Source organism: Lissotriton vulgaris, chromosome 5 (genome assembly GCF_964263255.1).
Source record: "Lissotriton vulgaris chromosome 5, aLisVul1.2, whole genome shotgun sequence".
NCBI lineage: Eukaryota > Metazoa > Chordata > Amphibia > Caudata > Salamandridae > Lissotriton > Lissotriton vulgaris.
The window spans coordinates 1,745,305,337-1,745,322,938 of record NC_141693.1 but is presented as its reverse complement, the minus strand read 5'-3'; the positions used below and the strand labels follow the sequence as shown (position 1 = coordinate 1,745,322,938).

The 17,602-nt window shown below is 45.9% G+C and overlaps 1 protein-coding gene across 2 annotated transcripts in view; it reads right to left on the bottom strand.

Moving 5' to 3' along the window:
* The window catches only part of ZNF652 (zinc finger protein 652), a 372,792-nt gene that overhangs the window by 226,391 nt on the left and 128,799 nt on the right, over nucleotides 1–17,602 (bottom strand). The window contains exon 3 of one of the 2 annotated variants that reach the window (XM_086923996.1): nucleotides 17,201–17,272. The exons of the other annotated variant lie outside the window; for it this stretch is intronic. Within the exon in view, the coding sequence (XP_086780122.1) occupies nucleotides 17,201–17,272 (72 nt within the window). The remainder of the gene's footprint in view (nucleotides 1–17,200; nucleotides 17,273–17,602) is intronic. 2 annotated transcript variants of the gene reach the window in all.

The following is a 17,602-nucleotide window of genomic DNA, read 5'->3' as shown; positions in this document are numbered from 1 at the left end:
GCTTATACCCACAATGTTATGTAAGAAGTGCAGGAAGTACCCCCATCACCAGATAATTACTATTATTCACTGATTCTCCAGAATATTTTGACTTCTAATCCATTACAGCTTTTTGTCAGAGTGCCATTCTCCTACTGACCAGCAGGACAGTGAAACCAGAAAAGATACTTAAAAAAGATTTTCATGTGGCTGTGAAACTCGAGTAGGTATTGTCAACTAGTAAGGGAACACCACACCACTCTGAATGAAAGCAAAACAAAGGAATAGAGATGCTATTTTTATTGACAGGTAGAAATCACTTAATATCAGTTACATAAAGGACATTGACTGACAGGTACAGGAAGTTATAGATGTAAATCTGAATAGTGGCATTCTCTACATTCAGTAAGTTGGGATAAACCTTTCCTTGTCGCCCGTATTGGGAGTAGACAATGAAAATCGAATATGACACCACAGTTCAATAATAGGAGACTCATTATTACAAATCATTTGAGAAACCCTGCATGCACTTCTGTGAATACGCAAAGAATGAAGATTGCTTTCCTGCTCCTAACCAGTGAGAAAACTAGCTCTTTGAAGTATGAACTGAAAGTGTATTTTCCGCATGGTAAAATGGCAAACTAAACACTCATTTAACGGGGAGAGCGTGGAACGCATCACTTTGCATATTTTTATGTAATACATTTATTGAGATTTACAACATAAAATGTGGTCGTAAAACAGATGTTCAAGATGGGAGTACAAACATTAACCCTTACAAATTTTATGGAAGGAAAAATGTGTGGGGGAAATTCAACATTAGAGGTGGAACGATACCCATTATCATCCAAGGCAAGTCTTGATGCATAAAGTATAAGCTAATCCGTAATTTTCCTGACGAGTGAAAATAATTTGATAAGTCCTATCATTGAGTCAAAAGTGCTTTAACTTTTTTGTTGTTTTCCAGATTTTCAAAACTATTCTTTTGGTTAAAGCGAGATCTCTTAAAATCAACAGAATAGTGCATTTGTCCCTTGGTTTTAGATGTGTAAGGTCAGTGGTGACCAGAACATCTCAAAAACGTAAATGATTTATGTGCAAATAAGTGAATGTGACTTAATGTGGGAAGGCTCCATGGCTTCATTATTTCATCCTTCAGCAAACGGTCGAGTCTACTCTGTGTTAGTGGCAAACAGATGAACATAGGAAAACTGCAGGGATCTTGTGGTATACAGATTCCGCTTCTAGGAAATAAAACCTGCAATGCTAGTTGTTCTGCTTCCACATGACTGCTGGTGTCAAAACGAATGTTGATAGCAAGGTCCGTTCAAAAACTAGCTAAAAAATAGCCCTTAATTCCATAAGAATTTGTCCAGGCTCTGAAATTGCTCTGAACTAACTTGCATTCTTTCACGAGCACCTTACAACAAGGAATTCCTCCGTTATATATATGTGTGTGTGTGGGTGTGTGTGTGTGTGTGTGTGTGTGCATAGCTAAAAAATTGCCCCTAATTCCTTAAGAATTTTGCCAGGTTCTGTAATTGCTCTGAACGAACTTTTACATTCTTTCACGAGCACTTTACAACAAGGAATTCCTGCGTTATATATGTGCGTGTGTGTGTGTGTGTGTGTGTGTGTGTGTGCATGTTTACAGGGACGACTAGACACGTAAAGTACCAGTCTTCTTAGCAAGTTAGTCAAGTAAATAAATAGTACAGTTATATTGTGCTCTATATATTTAAGATTGATAGACACTAGACTGCCACGGAAATGCTTAAAGAAAGCAAATACCAAGATTGATTAGAAAACAAGTGATGCTGTAGAAGCGAATTAAACTTAAACGCGAGCACTCCTGTCTGGGAACTAAAGGCAAGGTATTTCACATATTAAGGTCGACTAAGGAGAAATTGTGTCCACCTTTATGAACTGCCAAAAGTGGCAGCAATGAGCTGCCTGTGATTAATGACCCACAAGTTCTCTTTTGGGGAGTAATATAGTCCTGAAAGTAATCCATTTGTGCATTAGACCTTGGTTCTCAACCTCGACATCGTCTTTTATTGTATCTGGCAACAGTCATACTTTTGTCACACAAGCTGGCAACAAATACGATAGTAGCATTCTTGGCCACCTCATTGCTGGAATAGTTTTGCTGATGCTTATACGTTAGCTGCTGAATATTCCTACCCACAATAATCTGCTTAGCTCAAAACCACCTGCATATGAATGTAGAAGGTTATCTATAATTTTACAATGCTTGAACATTGGAATGTGGGATACTCTTGGTTACATAACAAACCTTCACTCTAACGGATGTATTTTTCTAAAGGAAGACTCCGATTTCTTGACTACTACAGCTCTCATTCATTTAACTAGAATATGCCTGTTTTTGTACTTTAAAAACGTATTATTAGGATAGGCGAAGCAGAGAGAGTATTGCTTGTATATTGTCCAGTCCATCATTTAACATATCATCCAAATACTGCCTCGATTCCAAATGGTTAGCAAATTTTTACTCTTGTGATATTTAAAGCAGGAATGTCTGCATGACATCACTCACTCGAAGGTGAAGCCTCTTTTGAAAGTGACTTATACAGTGGCATAGAATATGTAACACATTTCTAGCTTTACATTGATGTGTTTAATTTAGAACTTCAGATTCTGTGGTTTTTTTTTGCTTAGCTTCAACATCTTTATTCATTTATAATGCTCGGAGTGTTTTTAACTAGCTAACATTAGATTCCCCATGTTAGATTTAAGTTCTGATTTGTTACCTTTGCCTCAAACTGTAAAGCGCTCTGATATCCTTCAGGATCAAGTTCGCGCTATATAAAACTTTATAAATAAATAAAAAAATTAATATGTCCTTGAGATTTCGAACTGCAAAAATATCAGTGATTAGTGAAGAAAAAAGGAGAGCCAGACATGCAGCACTTAAACAATTTGTAAGTCCCTTTGTCAGAATTGCTTCCTCGAGTACGTATAAATGAATGATCTTTATTTGCATGATTAATTTAAAATCTCTACAAAACAAGCATTGGAAATGCAATAGGTCTCGCATTAGAAGAGTTGGAGTTATTGGTCTTGTAAATGACATATGTTATTAATTTGTTGGTTTTTAAAATTGCTAAATTGATGGCTTTGTCATTTACAATGCCAATAGTTATAACTTTTGCGAATGTGACACCTATAGCATTTGGAATGCAACATGTTTTGTATTTACGTGACTTAGATGGCAGCTCTGGTCGTTAGGCCACATCTCCAGAGAGCAGGAGAGTGCAGCAGGGGAGAGAAGCACAGCAATGCAATAGGTCTCGCATTAGGAAAGTTTGAGCTATTGGTATTGTAAAGGACACATTTTTTATTTATGTGCTTGTTTTGAAAATAGTGAATTAATAGCTTTGTTATTTACAATGCCAATATTTTTATCTTTCGCAAATGTGACACCTATTGTAACACAATATGTGTTGTGAGGGTGAGTGAGGGTGAGGGGTTGAGGGTGAGGGGTTGAGGGTGAGTGAGGGTGAGGGGTTGAGGGTGAGTGTGGGTGAGTGAGGGTGAGGGGTTGAGGGGGAGGGGTCGAGGGTGAGGGGTTGAGGGTGAGTGAGGGTGAGGGGTTGAGGGGGAGTGAGGGTGAGGGTGAGGGGTTGAGGGTGAGTGAGGGTGGGTGAGGGGTTGAGGGTGAGTGAGGGTGAGGGTTGAGGGTGAGTGAGGGTGAGTGAGGGTGAGGGTGAGTGAGGGTGAGGCTGAAGGGTTGAGGGTGAGTGAGGGTGAGTGAGAGTGAGGGAGAGTGAGGGAGAGTGAGGGTGAGTGAGGGAGAGTGAGGGTGAGTGAGGGTGAGTGAGGATGAGTGAGGGTGAGTGAGGGTGAGTGAGGGTGAGTGAGGGGTTGAGGGTGAGTGAGGGTGAGGGGTTGAGGGTGAGTGAGGGTGAGGGGTTGAGGGTGAGTGAGGGTGAGGGGTTGAGGGTGAGTGAGGGTGAGTGAGGGTGAGTGAGGGTGAGTGAGGGTGAGTGAGGGTGAGTGAGTGAGGGTGAGTGAGTGAGGGTGAGTGAGGGTGAGAGGTTGAGGGTGAGTGAGGGTGAGGGTGGGTGAGGGTGAGTGAGGGTGAGGGTGAGTGAGGGTGAGGGTGAGTGAGGGTGAGTGAGGGTGAGGGTGGGTGAGGGATTGAGGGTGAGGGGTTGAGGGTGAGTGAGGGTGAGGGTGAGGGGTTGAGGGTGAGTGAGGGTGAGGGGTTGAGGGTGAGTGAGGGTGAGGGGTTGAGGGTGAGTGGGGATGAGGGGTTGAGGGTGGGTGAGGGGTGAGTGAGGGTGAGGGCCAGTGGAGTGAACATGTCTCCTCTTCATACCTCGAGCGAGCAGAGGTGGCACGTGTAGCTGTCCTTGGGGCTGCTGGTAGGCGCCACCCAGTGGAGCCAGCACGCTCCTGCAGCTCGGGCCTGTGCAGTAAATATGCCCCCAGGCCTGTGAGCTGGAGGATGTGGTGGGGTGAGAGAGGCAGAGGTCAGAGTTGGTCAGGTCACAAACCCACAGAAGTTTTCCCAATGAAACCAAGCTCCTCCCAGGGAAGTCACTGAGCTGCGGGAGGTGATAGATGGTGTTTTCATTTTTGTTACAAAAAGAGGTCAGCGTGGCATGGGGAGCCTGCGACAGTGGGGCAGGGAAATGTTAGTTCTAAAAGAAAATGTGTTTTATAGCCTGGGGAGAGGTTTCTTCGCACCATATATATAGATCGTGTCTGTTGGTGTGTAAAAATGTATTGTTCGCAGGAGGCTTCCGAAGACGAGCCCGTCGATCGGCTGCTTAGGCCCAGATATTAAACCCAATGTGGCAGCATTAGAGGTTTGCTTGCTTCGTATTGATTTCGAGTGCTCGGGGTGTAAAAGGCTGCATGTGACCCTCCCTGTAGTTGAAATCCATTTCAGCTGAGAGGTGCTCTGTAACCAGGATTGACCCCCAGCATGAGACAATGCAGCACAGAGACCAGAATCCCATAGAATGTGTTTCTGGGCCGCATGAAATGCGACACGGCGGGCAGGGGAGGGGGCGGAGCGGGGAGAGGGAACAGACGGAGGGAAGGCAAATAAGGGGAGGGGGGGAGAAATGCGACACGGCGGGCAGGGGAGGGGGCGGAGCGGGGGCCTGGAGTGCGAGGGGTTTTAACATATGGCTGGGGAGTTGCAAAGACCGTAACACGGAGGGGGAGGGGGGAGGAGAGTAGGGGAGGCACGGCCTAGCGGCCGTGCAATGAAGAAGTGAGGGGGCGGAGCTGGGGGAGGCAGTGAGAGAGAGAGTAGGCAAGGCAGGCGGCTGGGGGCATGTGCACGCGCTTTTAAGCTCAATGCGCATGCGCATTGAGCTTAAATTTCTCGTGCACTGCAAGGAATCGCCACGATTCCTTGCAAGTTGGTTAAAGAGTGTATAAGCCCCCATAGTCTCGCAAGCTCGATGCGCATGCGCATCGACAGGCGAGACCTAAAAATGTGGGGCTGCACAGTAGAATGTGATGAGGGCCTACGAGTCACCCATCTCAGATATTCATGGACCTTGGGCTGGATAGGCCCTTTGGATGTGTGCTGGCACCCATGAGGCTTGGGGCCCCCCTGCACCTCTGATGTATACAGAAATTGTGGCACTGAGGGTTTCATTGTGCTGTTCGTCTGCAAAGAGGAAGACTACGGTGTCTTGGGTTTGCTTTCCTTAAAAATCTAAACTGGCTAGGAAGCTCCTACACCAAGTACAAGCTGTAAAAATGTAGTGTAATGTGTATGCAGAGGGGCTACTACACTCATAAATCCGAGTCTACTTATTTCCATTGTTTCATTCAGTTTAGCTTTCACTATCATAATGGGTCTATTTAGTCCAAGTCCGAGTCACTAAGCATTGGCGAACCTTGTTAGCACTTTAAAAAGCATCCTTTCTGTAGGATGCTAGGAAGTGTCTCCAATTTCATTAGCCAGCAACCAATTTGATATTAGACATATGGTCTGTTCAGCAAATCCTTTTCTCCCAATAATGGAAGACAACAATGCTTGAACAGACCTTTTAGACAACATACCCAGTAGAGTGGTTTGTACTGCAATGAATGATTGCAGACAGCCTGCAGGCTAGTCCATCACGGTGGCCTCGATAGAGTACAAAAATGTTTGAAAAATTTTTAAATTGACAATAGTTAAATTGTTTAAAAGAATGGCCACACAATGCATGAACATTTGCAATACCAGAAAACATGTTAACTTAGCTTTTTAGAAGTTTATGTTCTTAAGCGATTGGCTTGGAGTTACTGCCTTGTTTAACAAGTCTGAATACAAGACGATACCAAACCATATAGGAAACATTTAAAGTAGACAAAATGTTAACTGTCCCCAAACCAAGATGGGCGATCTTAGAATAGATCAAGGGAAGACCTATCCAGGTTTTGCAGATGGATTTTTCTAGTTCCTGTGTTACGGTGACAATGAATACAAGAAACAACCTAGAAAGACCAGAGCAGTCTTTTGTACATGTTTTTTCTCTACTTATTAGCCAGGAGCAAGATGTGATAAAAACCTTCGTTTCCAACAAGCAGTTGGCCAACAAAAGGATGGGTGAATTTTTTTTTATGCCAGAATACTTTCAGAAATTACTACAGGTTGAATTTTAAGAGATTGTCTTGCAGAGTTAACCAGATTGGTTACATATAATACCTTTGCATTCTAATTTGAAACTTGCAAGGGGGCAGACAGGGAAACCTGAATCCTAGTCAAATGACAAAAATGTGCAATAGCCAGGAAAATCAGCATAGTTACTTTAAAAATGTCATGGAAGTGTTGCACAATATACGTGTTATAAATTGCGGACTAGTGCTTTATGTTTTGATAGGACGAGAATAATCTTAGGCAAATAATTAGCATCTCAAACTCAAATGGTAAACTATTTTAAACGCGAAAGGGTCTTATCGAGGTCTATATGTAGTCATCAGTTTTCCACACGGGCTAAAAATAATACCCGCAGATGCAACCATTACACACAAAAGAGCATATGCCTGGCTGTTGCAGTAAAGAAAAGTTATTTTTTTCGATCTTCATGTTGTAGAAGTATAAAAAGCACAAAAACAGTATACAATGGCGGCCTGCAGCCACTACAAAAAGAAGGTGTCATCACTGAATTTACCCACCCCCATTTAGAAACTGCTTGTAACGTCTAATACAACCACCATCTGGCCAGCGACTAAAGTGTCAGCGGCTACAGTACTAAAATAGATTTAAGCCACTAATTCTAGTAGCCCTAATGCCGACATTTCACTTGTGCAAAACTATCATGTATCTTTAAGGGATTTTGAAACTTTTAATGCATGTATCTTATAACATTTTATTCGGGACTGTGCATAACGCGAGCAGCTTTTAACACAATTAAGGATCTACATAAAGGGCAAGGAGAGGTTTAGAAAATCGAACACTCGGTGATACTATGTCCTGATGGTGCTTAAGCCAGAAGTAGTATCCTAAACGTGAACCGTATGAGCGAGGTCATGTTCTCAGCAACAATGTTAAACAAAGGCATGCAACAGCTTGTGTTTAGAAGTTGAACATATCGAGGGGAAAAACACCAGAACCCACACATGTGAGTCCAGGTAGGCTTTACCGGAATAGTAGAGCAGACTGTCCTTAAGAGTAGATTTTGAATGACGGAGTGGTAGGCTAAGACAGCAGGGAGGCAGGAGTGAGATGGATGCATAGAAGAGTTGAAGAGAAATTCGAAGGAGTGGAATGAGTGGTACGAGTGGTAATGGGGAGGACAAGCACACGGAGGAGAAGCTCGCAAAGAGCGGATTATTAACTAGATACGAGGGGCTGAGGACGAACGCTTCTGAGTACCACCAAAGGGTCATTAATAAAAGGATTGCACCGGACCGGATACAAGCCAGCACAACCTGGCGGGTGTCAGTATGGCAGCACGTCTGTTCTTGGGCTGACGGGGAAAGGCGCAAACTGCAAGCAACGCAGTCTTTAAACCAGACATGGGTGTGCGATAAGGGTAAGATTATTTAAACCTACCACACAAGCCAATCACCACGAGAACTACCAACTTAAACAAGAGCTAAGCCTGTGATATTGCATTCTGGCAATTCTTCAGCCCACTGAGGGTGCATGGGGAGGGGGGAGGAGGGAGGAGAAATGCATCTCGGCCGGAGCAGGGGGCGGAGCAGGGAGAGCGGGCTTTGAAATGCACTTCACACGGCCGGCCGGTCGTGAAACTGAAAGCATGGCCGGCCGGCCGTGAAAGCCTTTGATGCTGCAGGGGGCTGAGCGGCACCAGCTGGGAGAGTAGGCAAGGCAGGCGGCTGGGGGCATGTGCACGCGCTTTTAAGCTCAATGCGCATTGAGCTTAAATTTCTCGTGCACTGCAAGGAATCGCCACGATTCCTTGCAAGTTGGATAAAGAGTGGATAAGCCCCCATAGTCTCGCTTGCTCGATGCACATGCGCATCGACAGGCGAGACCTAAAAAGGGTGAAAACACAATATATAAAAGCTTCTCTAAGACCGTTCTTACAGACAAAGGTTCGCTGTAAAGTGCATATTATAAAGAGCTATATAAATAAATACCAGTCAAATCATTAAAATTAACATAAATAAATTTTGACCATTAGGATGAAAAGCAACTGTTCGTTATAAGCGAGCTTTTTACTTTACTTGGATAAAAACTTTACCAGCTTAATGTTCAATGGATATTGACGGGTTTCACCACTGCCTGTTACTTTGTGGCACAAAGTAAGTAATACTTGCTGTATGGATATTACTTAATTTAACAGGCCAAACTCCAGGCATACTTGTGCTGGGGTCGCCGACATTCGAAGACGAATAAACAAAATTGTATGTTTTGGTCACCACACCGTTCAAAAGACCGGCATCCATCCCCATAAGGATTTCACTCCTGTATGTTATTGATAGGAATAATTTTGCCTAAATAATAACCTGAAGGACTGGATCTAGGCTGCAGCCCATACGGGTTTAGAAGCAGTTGTAAATGTGCATTGTAGGGCCTGGGCTTTGGTCTGATTAATTCTTTTTGCTGCATCCAACTGACTCTCATATCGATCCAAACTCCTAAATACTTGTTGTACACTACTTTATCAAGACTCTTGTTTCTCCAGTGCCAGGACGTTTTTTTGCTAACCCTCTTGTCATATGTGCCCGCCGCGCAGCATGAGGTGATCGCACTCCTGCATTATTTGCTTGTTTCTAACTTCTTTTAATGGTATTTTAACTGAATTTGCTGACAGTTAAGTCTTTCATTCAGCCTAACTGCGCTTTGTATTCTATTTCTTCCGTCCCCGGTCCACCGCAGCGCTCCGCTGTTTGTGTGGAGGGACATGACTCCATCCAATCCCCCCATTCCCACTCCGGGGGCACGTCATTAGCAGTATGGGTGCCCGGCCGTGCAGCTGACGTGCCGCTGGCGTGCCATAGGCAAGCCCATCTGCGCCAGTTCATTGCCAGAAATGCTGCCAATTTTGATAAATCGAGGCACATCTATGCCCAGAATGAGTTGCTTGCTATTAGGATGCAGGCTGGTAGGTGCCCACAATCTAATCTGGGTGGTCTAGAAGGTCCCTTTGGCTGCATAGGCTGTGGCTTCATGCCAGCCTCTCCGACAACGATTAGCAGCCGCCCCCTCCCCCCTTCTGAAATGAAATGAAATTGGGTTTTGTAGAGCGCATTGCTACCCGGAGGCCTCGTAGCGCTGTGGGACGGTAAGGTCGGGGAGACTGCTATCTGACTCTTAATGGTAGAGAAGTGTTTTCAGGCTTTTCCTAAATTTTTGTAGGTCGGGTTCGCTGTGCAGTGTGGGCGGCGGGGAGTTCCAGACAGAGGCAGCTTTCCATGAGAAGAAGCGCCCGCCCCACCTAGCCCGTTTGATTTTCTTAGTTAAGGCCAAGAAAGCTGTGCTTGAACGTAGTGATCTCTGTGGATGGTAGGGAGTAGCTAGGGAACAAATCATTGCGGGGGCTTTATTTCACATGGCTTTGTGCATTATGCACATCGCCTTGAACTTTACCCTGGCCTGGATAGGCAGCCAGTGTAGTTTCCTCAAGGCGGTGGCGCCAGAGTGTCTTCGGGACAGTCCAAGAAGAAGGCGTGCTGCCGCGTTCTGGGTTACTTGGAGTCTTTTAATCGTGCTGGTCGGTGCGCCTAAATAAAGGGCATTCCCATAATCAAGACGGGACAAAACAATGGCCTGGACCATTTTTCTGCCGGCTTGAAAAGGGAGGAGAGGGCAAGACTTTCCTCAGCATCCTCAACAACCCGAAGCATGTGGTGGAGAGTATTGTGGCTTGTTGGTTAAAACTTAAGGTGTTGTCTAGCCATACACCTAGGCTTTTGATCCGATCCTTTGGCTCTGGTGGGGTACCCATGCAGATCGGCCAATCGATAGTGGGTCTTGGTACTGCTGTGTTCCCTAGGAACATTAGCTCTGTTTTGTCCCCGTTCAGCTTCAGGTGGGACAAGGCCATCCATTTTGTTACCGCTTCTAGACAGCTACTCAGGTTGTGGGGAGTGCTGCCTGGCTGATTCAGGGCTACCACTAATTGGGGATCGTCGGCATAAGTTATAATTTCAAAGCCAAACGGGTGCACAATTTCTGCCAGAGGTTCCATATATACATTAAAAAGTGTGGGGCTCAGGGAGGAGCCCTGGGGCACTCCCTGATTGAGGTGCCAGATTTTAGAGTGTGTGGCCCCCTCCACTACCTGAAATGTGCTGTCCTCCAGAAAGGACCTTAGCCACGTGATGGCATTCCCTGCCACTCCCAGATTTATTAAGCGGGAGATTAGGATGTTGTTGTTCACGGTATGAAAGGCGGCACTTAGGTCCAACAGCATGATTGCTGTGGTGCAGCCTTGATCCATGTGCTTCCGGGCTAGCTCTGTTACAGTCAGCAGAGCAGTTTCTGACACCAGTTTTGGGCGGAAGCCAGCTTGAGAATCATGGTGTAGATGGTTGGTTTCCAGGTATTGCATCAGGATGGGGTTGATGTGCTTCTCAAGCAGCTTACTTATCATGGGGAGGAGCGAAATCGGGCGATAATTGGCCATTTTTCCAGGGTTGAGTTTGGGCTTCTTCAAAAGGGCCCTGACTTGTGCATGCTTCCAGGCTTTTGGCACGCTCCCTGTGATTATAGACGTGTTCATGATGTTTAGGATAGTTGGTCTAATGGTGTTCGCAACCTTCAGCAGATGGCGTGGAGGAGCAGGGTCGGTGGGGGATCCGGATGTTACTTTCAGCATTAGTACCTTGAGCGAGTCTTCCTCAAGCAGCGGAAATTCTGCTAGCTGGCAGGCAGAAATAGTGGAAGTGATCTCTATTTCCGAGGAATGCTGTTCGATGGAATTAAAGGATAAAAAGATGGATTGGATCTTTTGAAAGAAATACTCTGCCTGTCTATCGCAGCGGTTCTGAGTTTCGCTGGGGTCAGGCAAAATGGAAGGGGTGCTAATCAGGGATTTCAAAATCCGGAATATTTCCCTCAGAGTGTTGGACGCTGTCCTAATTTTTTCCTTATAGAATGCTGACTGTGCCAAATTGATTTCGGCTTTGCATCCCTTAATGGACTCTCGATGACTGTTCTTGTCCTGCACCCTAAGTGTGGTCTCCATGTCCTCTCTAGTCTCCTGCAGTTTTGTTTTAGCTCTTTTAGTTTGGGGGTGAACCAAGGTGACTCTTTAGACTTGGTTTTCTCCTTGAGAGGTTTCAGAGGAGCTATCACATCTAGTGCGGACTGTATCCATAAATTGCAGTGTTTGTAGAGTGTATCTGGATTGTCTCCTGTTTGTAGTGGGATAGTGGAGAGGGAGTTAGCCCATTGGTCGGACGATATCTTCGCCCAATTCCTTCCCCTTAGTATGGCACGGGGGGACCGACGGGGGGCTCAGGGTTTCCCAAATTAGTGGCACCAAAAAGTGGTCAGACCAGGGGAGGGGACAGGGGTCCCTACAACAAGCCTAAGATCGTTGCTTAGGACTGCATCTAGCAAGTGGCCTTTATTATGAGTGGGTTCAAAACCCTTCTGGGTAAATTGGAGGGCTGCAAGGTTGTTTAGAAAGGACTTTGCTAGGGGGTCTGAGAGGTCATCCAGATGGATATTTATGTCTCCCAAAACTGTGAAGTGTGGCGAGGATATGGCTAGCTGGGCAACATGAGAGGGAAGGGAGTCCATAAATTCCCATATTTGACCCGGAGGGCGGTAGAGAAGTAGTCCAGAGAATGTCGAGGTAGCAGATCGGTCTAAGGCAAAGCTCATGCTTTCACAGTCGGGGATTCCGGCTGGGCAGGCTCTACATTGGTAGCCGTTCTTAAATAATATCCCTAATCCTCCTACTCTTCCCCCCTTCCTGTCGACCCTCTGTAATCCATAACCACGCTGTAGTATAGAGCTGATGTCCAGGTCAACTTCGTCCTTTAGCCAGGTTTCTGAGTAATCACACAACCATCTTTCACCTTAACTGCCGCTCCCTAGCTAAACATTTTGCCAATATCTATGATCTCCTAGAAGCGGAGTCCCCTGACGTCCTGCTTCCCACAGAGACCTGGCTTTCGGAGGATATGGTCGCAGAGAAGGTGCTTGCGCTCCCAAATGGCTATAAGACACATACCCTTAACAGGGAAACGAGAGGTGGTGGTATTGCGGCCATTCTCAAAACCGGCTATCTTTGCACCTTCATAAAGCAGCCAGTTGAGTGTGCCCGCTTTAAAATCACCCTGAATCCAAACTACACGATGACAGGCTTACTTATCTACCGGCCTCCGTGCCCTTCAAAAGTCTTCAGGGAAGCTCTTAGTGAGACAGTCAGTACCCTGGCGATTAATGCCCCTAATTTTCATCTGGATAATCACTCTGACTCCAAAGTGCCACATTTTTTGGCTGATCTTGCAGCTTGTCAGCTCGATTAACGTGACTCACGTCCAACGCATTCTGCTATCCATCTGTTGAATCCAGTTTTCACAAATATACCCTTTCTTATGGTCCGACCCCCTATTCCGCTGGGCTGGACGGACCATTATTTGGTCCCTATGTCCGTCCAGGGCATCACGCCTGTGTGTAACTTAGATAAAACGTTCTCCCTCAAATGCCCTTGGCATAAACTGAATTGGGACCAATTTCAAACCCACCTCTCTGCTACTTCCCCAGCCTTACTAGCTGATTCTAATGAGGCCAACTCGGTCTTCACCAATTGGATTAGCCAGCGCTTGTACAGCTTGATTGCAGCTAAGTGGTCCATGAATCGCCAATCTAAATCCAATCCCTGGTACAACATTAAATTAGCTACGCTGCGTAAAATCTGTAAAAAGCTGGAGAGAATTTGGAGAAGGGATTTTGATCCTACCTCTAAGGATCACTATCAGGCTGCAGTTAGGAGATACCACAGGGCCATTCAAGCTGAGCGTGCAGCATTTTATGAGGAGCAAATCAGCAAGAGCACCAACCCGGAAAAGAGAATCTTCGATAGTCTCAGGCCTTAAATCTCAGAGAGACGCCGAAGGTCCACTGATCACTTCTGATCAGAAGTGTACAGAGCTTGCCTCCTATTTGTTAGGACTGTAAAAGACATTTATAAATGCTTCCCTTCGATCCAACTTGGCCCCCCTGAGGCAGAGGCCTTTTCCCCCCATCCCTCCGGACCTATTACTCACCTTTTGCTCTAAAATTAAGTTGGGCTCTCCAGTCGATTCTTTAAAGCTCAACCAATTTCGGAAAATTCTTCCTACCATCCTGCATCCTTTGGGACAGGTGATCAATAGCTCCTTGAGCACAGCGATCGTGCCTACAGCCTGGACACTAAAAAGCCAGAAAACTTTCTGCCAATCTTCCTGCTACCGTGGGCCACTTAGTTCACGGAGGCCTACGTTAACTCTCTCCTCACGGAACACCTAAACTCCAACAGGCTTGACCCTTCCCAAAATGGCTTTCGCGCTGGCCAAAGCACAGAGTCGGCGTTATTGGCTGTGAATGAACATCTCTGGACAGCTTTAGACGCCGGGCTGACGTCGGCACTGATCCTTCTGGATCTCAGTGCCGAGTTTGACGCTGTGTCCCATGCCATCTTGTTGCGCCACCCAGAGGAGGCTGGAATCATCGGCCCAGCCTTGGAGTGGCTGGCCTCATTCCTTACAGATAGGATGTTTCAGGTGATAGCTCCCCCCTTTATCTCTGGCATCCTCCCCATCAAGCAAGGGGTTTCTACAGGGCTCTTCCCTGAGCCCTCTGCTTTTTAATCTCTATGTACAACCCCTGATTGTGGTAGCCAAGAGCAGAGGGCTGACCATGGTCTCCTATGCGGACGACACACAGTTGGCAGTGGCCCACTCGAGCGACTCCAAGTAGGACGCTATTACATTTCAAGGTGATCTTGCGGCAGTCGCCGAGTGGATGACCGCCAACTGTCTCCAACTGAATGCCAACAAGTCGGAGGTGTTGGTGGGAAAGGACCATGGCCTATGGAACGAGCTCTGGTGGCCCAAGTGCCTTGGCATTGCACGCGCCCCCAAACTGGCAGTAAAGAACCTAGGGGTCTGGATGGATGCCTCGCTTAACTTTAAGATTCAAACTAAAAAGATAGCAGAAACCTGCTTTGGATTGCTGCGAGGACTTAAACCCATATTGGGCTTCTTCGGTGCCCCTACCAGGGAGATCATCATCCAGGCCCTGATTTTGTCAAGACTTTACTACGCTAGCTCTCTAATATAACTGGGTGCGAACAAGTCTTAAATACAGAGGCTACAGAGAGTCCAGAATGCGGCCGCAAGATCTCTCCTCGGTCTGCGTGGAGCCTGCTCAGTGACTCACGCCATTCACCGCCTCCACTGGTTGCCAGTGGCTAGGCGTATCGCGTTTAAGGCCCTCTGTATAGCCTTTAAAGTCTTGAAATTTGCATCACCGATCATCTTGACTGATCTGCTTGGGGTTGAATCATTCAGAGGGTCAGTGACTGTTTCTCTCTCCTCCTCAGAGAGGCCGTGCTGCCCCTCGGTGGGTGAAACAAAGACCTGGAAACAGACTCCCTCTCCTCGATTACTTTGAAAAGGAGTATAGCACAGAGAGAAAGCGGAAGAAAAACCTCAGACGGAAGTCCAGCGAAGGAGGAGGTCGTCTGGGATCAACAGGAAAGCGCCGGGTGAGCAAGGATGCCAGCCGGATGCCTACCTGCTGATTGAATCCGAAGGGGACACAGAAATCAGAAAGTGACATCACTGTATTTTCCAACGACTCCACAACGGATTCAGCGGCAGCAGGCAGCGTGTGGCTGTACAGGGAAAGAGAGGCTGTTGTAGGTTCCCTACCCGTGGGATGTTTCTTCGCCTGGCTGACTGGTAACGGCGAGCTGAGGAAAGTGCTCGTTTTCCAGTGTTTCCCGCACCTGCGGTTTCTGAGTTCCTGAGGAGGCAAGGAAGGATTCTGTTCTTTGTGTCCAGTCGGAGGTGAGCTTGCAGTTTGCAGTTTCTGCTGGGCGGCGTCACTTCCCCAACGTCAGTGCACCGAGCCTTTGGGTGGAGTATCTTTGTTGTTGGCAGTGATTGAATTGCTTGCAATCAGTATTCCCATTTCGACGTTTAACCCCTTTGATGCTGATGACAAGCTCAGCTCGTCATCAGCCACGGGGGCGTGTGCGGATGACGAGCTGCGGCTTTTGAAAAAAAGCCGTACAGCGCGAAAATAACCGCCGCAGCGATGCGGTTAAAGGCAACAATATACTTGCTGTGATATGCATGGAATAATCTGAGTTATGACGTAATACCTTGGATGAGAAGATACAGTTTCTTTTGTTTTCTATCACTCATGCCAATCTTGACATTGATAGCACATTCCTGGATTGCTTGTGCCTCTGCATTTAACAGAAGAAGATATCATTGAGTTGTTTTCACAGAGTTAGTATCACAATCTTTCAAAAGCCGAACTTTATTTTCACTACTACTTCATTATATTTTGACTAGAAGGGGGGGCTGAGAAGCAGAGCCGGGACACTCACCGTGGACCCCGCATAGCCGCATTACAAGCTCGCCTGCTGGAACACCAGTAGGCGAGTTAGTTTGGTTGTTAATGTTCCAACTTTGATAATATTAATATTGCTGCAACTTGTAGGCCAAAGTTTCGAAACTAGCGGTGTTTATTTCAGCTTTTCATTCTTTAGGGGTAAACATACTGAGTAAGACATTACAATCATTAGCATTCCAACTACGCAGCAAGACTGCACTAAAATAGCAACCGAAATGTACTAAAACATTTTTTAACACTAGTGTGTGGATGGTTGTGAGGGCAAAGAGGCACCACTATACTGGCGAGGAAAATGTGCTGCAAATGGGCACTCGCGTGGGCTGGGCTTAAACTAAAGTTCGTTTTACATTAAAAGGAAACAAATGGGCCGCTCAGTGGCGCTCATGTAAGTCAAGACTATCCGGTTTACCTTGGCTCGCCCACCTAGAACCACAGCCGTGTCAATCCATACATACATGTGCATCTACCTGAACATTAATTATAATAATCTAGGAGAGAAAACCGTAAATCTAGTTTGGCTGTTTGTGCAGCAGCCCAATTTCACCACTTGATGGCAGCACTAGAATGCAGATATAAAATGAAGAAACGTATTCGGGTTTAAATTCAGAGTTAACCCCAACAGCAGATGTTATTATCCGACCAGGGGCAGCACACTACATGATGGATCAAAGTTAGAGAAACACAGCCACTTTATGGTCCGTCGGCCATATTTTGACTATGCCAAGTAACTTTCTTAGCATAATTTATGGGGCCTTAAAGTATCTTTCTTCTAAGCATGCAAATATCTGGGAGCTACAGATAGCATGCTTCCTGTAGTAAAACAATGTTTTATTGGCGTAGGAGCAATCACGCACAGAGGCCTCTTCATACTTCAGTATTAGCAAATTACATATTCTGAGAGGCCCTAACAGGATACAAATCCTTACTAGATAAAAATGAAGGAAAACTGAGGAGAAGAGGTAAACTTGAAAAGGTAACGGTCATCCAACCCAAACCTTCCTGAATACCAAGTCTTGAAATACTGAATTGCGGGGAATGCAGTGCTGTGGGTGGGTATGCTTTGCCCCACCAACCACTACAATGAACAACACACTCCAACTTCCAGTAAGGTGTGCCGCAATGCAGACAGGAAACCAACAATTGCCTGCAAGAGAGTGAACAAAGCAGTTAGATCTAATATGGAAGGTTACTTACTGTAACGGCATCCTGGTTTTCTTCCTTAATTAACTTCAACACAGATAGGTAGCAAGATCCTTTCGGGCAACTCTAGAGTTAAAAATGTTGTCTGTTAGTAGGGTTGTGCCCGTTGCAGGGAATACCACCTGAGCCCAACACTTTTACCTCAAAGATCACACTATTACTCACTTCGTCAATAAAGAAACTAAACTGTAACTTCAGAACTGATCCTTAAGAAGGACAGACAACAGAAATTTGATAGAGAGGCTACGGAATAACAGTAGGTAGTAAGGGTCTAACACGTTTCCTAACTTTCATGTACCACCAGAGTACAAAAGACGTACACGAACATGCAAAAGAAATCCTGGCCCAAAAATCAACCCCCAGAGGTAGCGCTCTTTACAATTTTACTTGAAATAT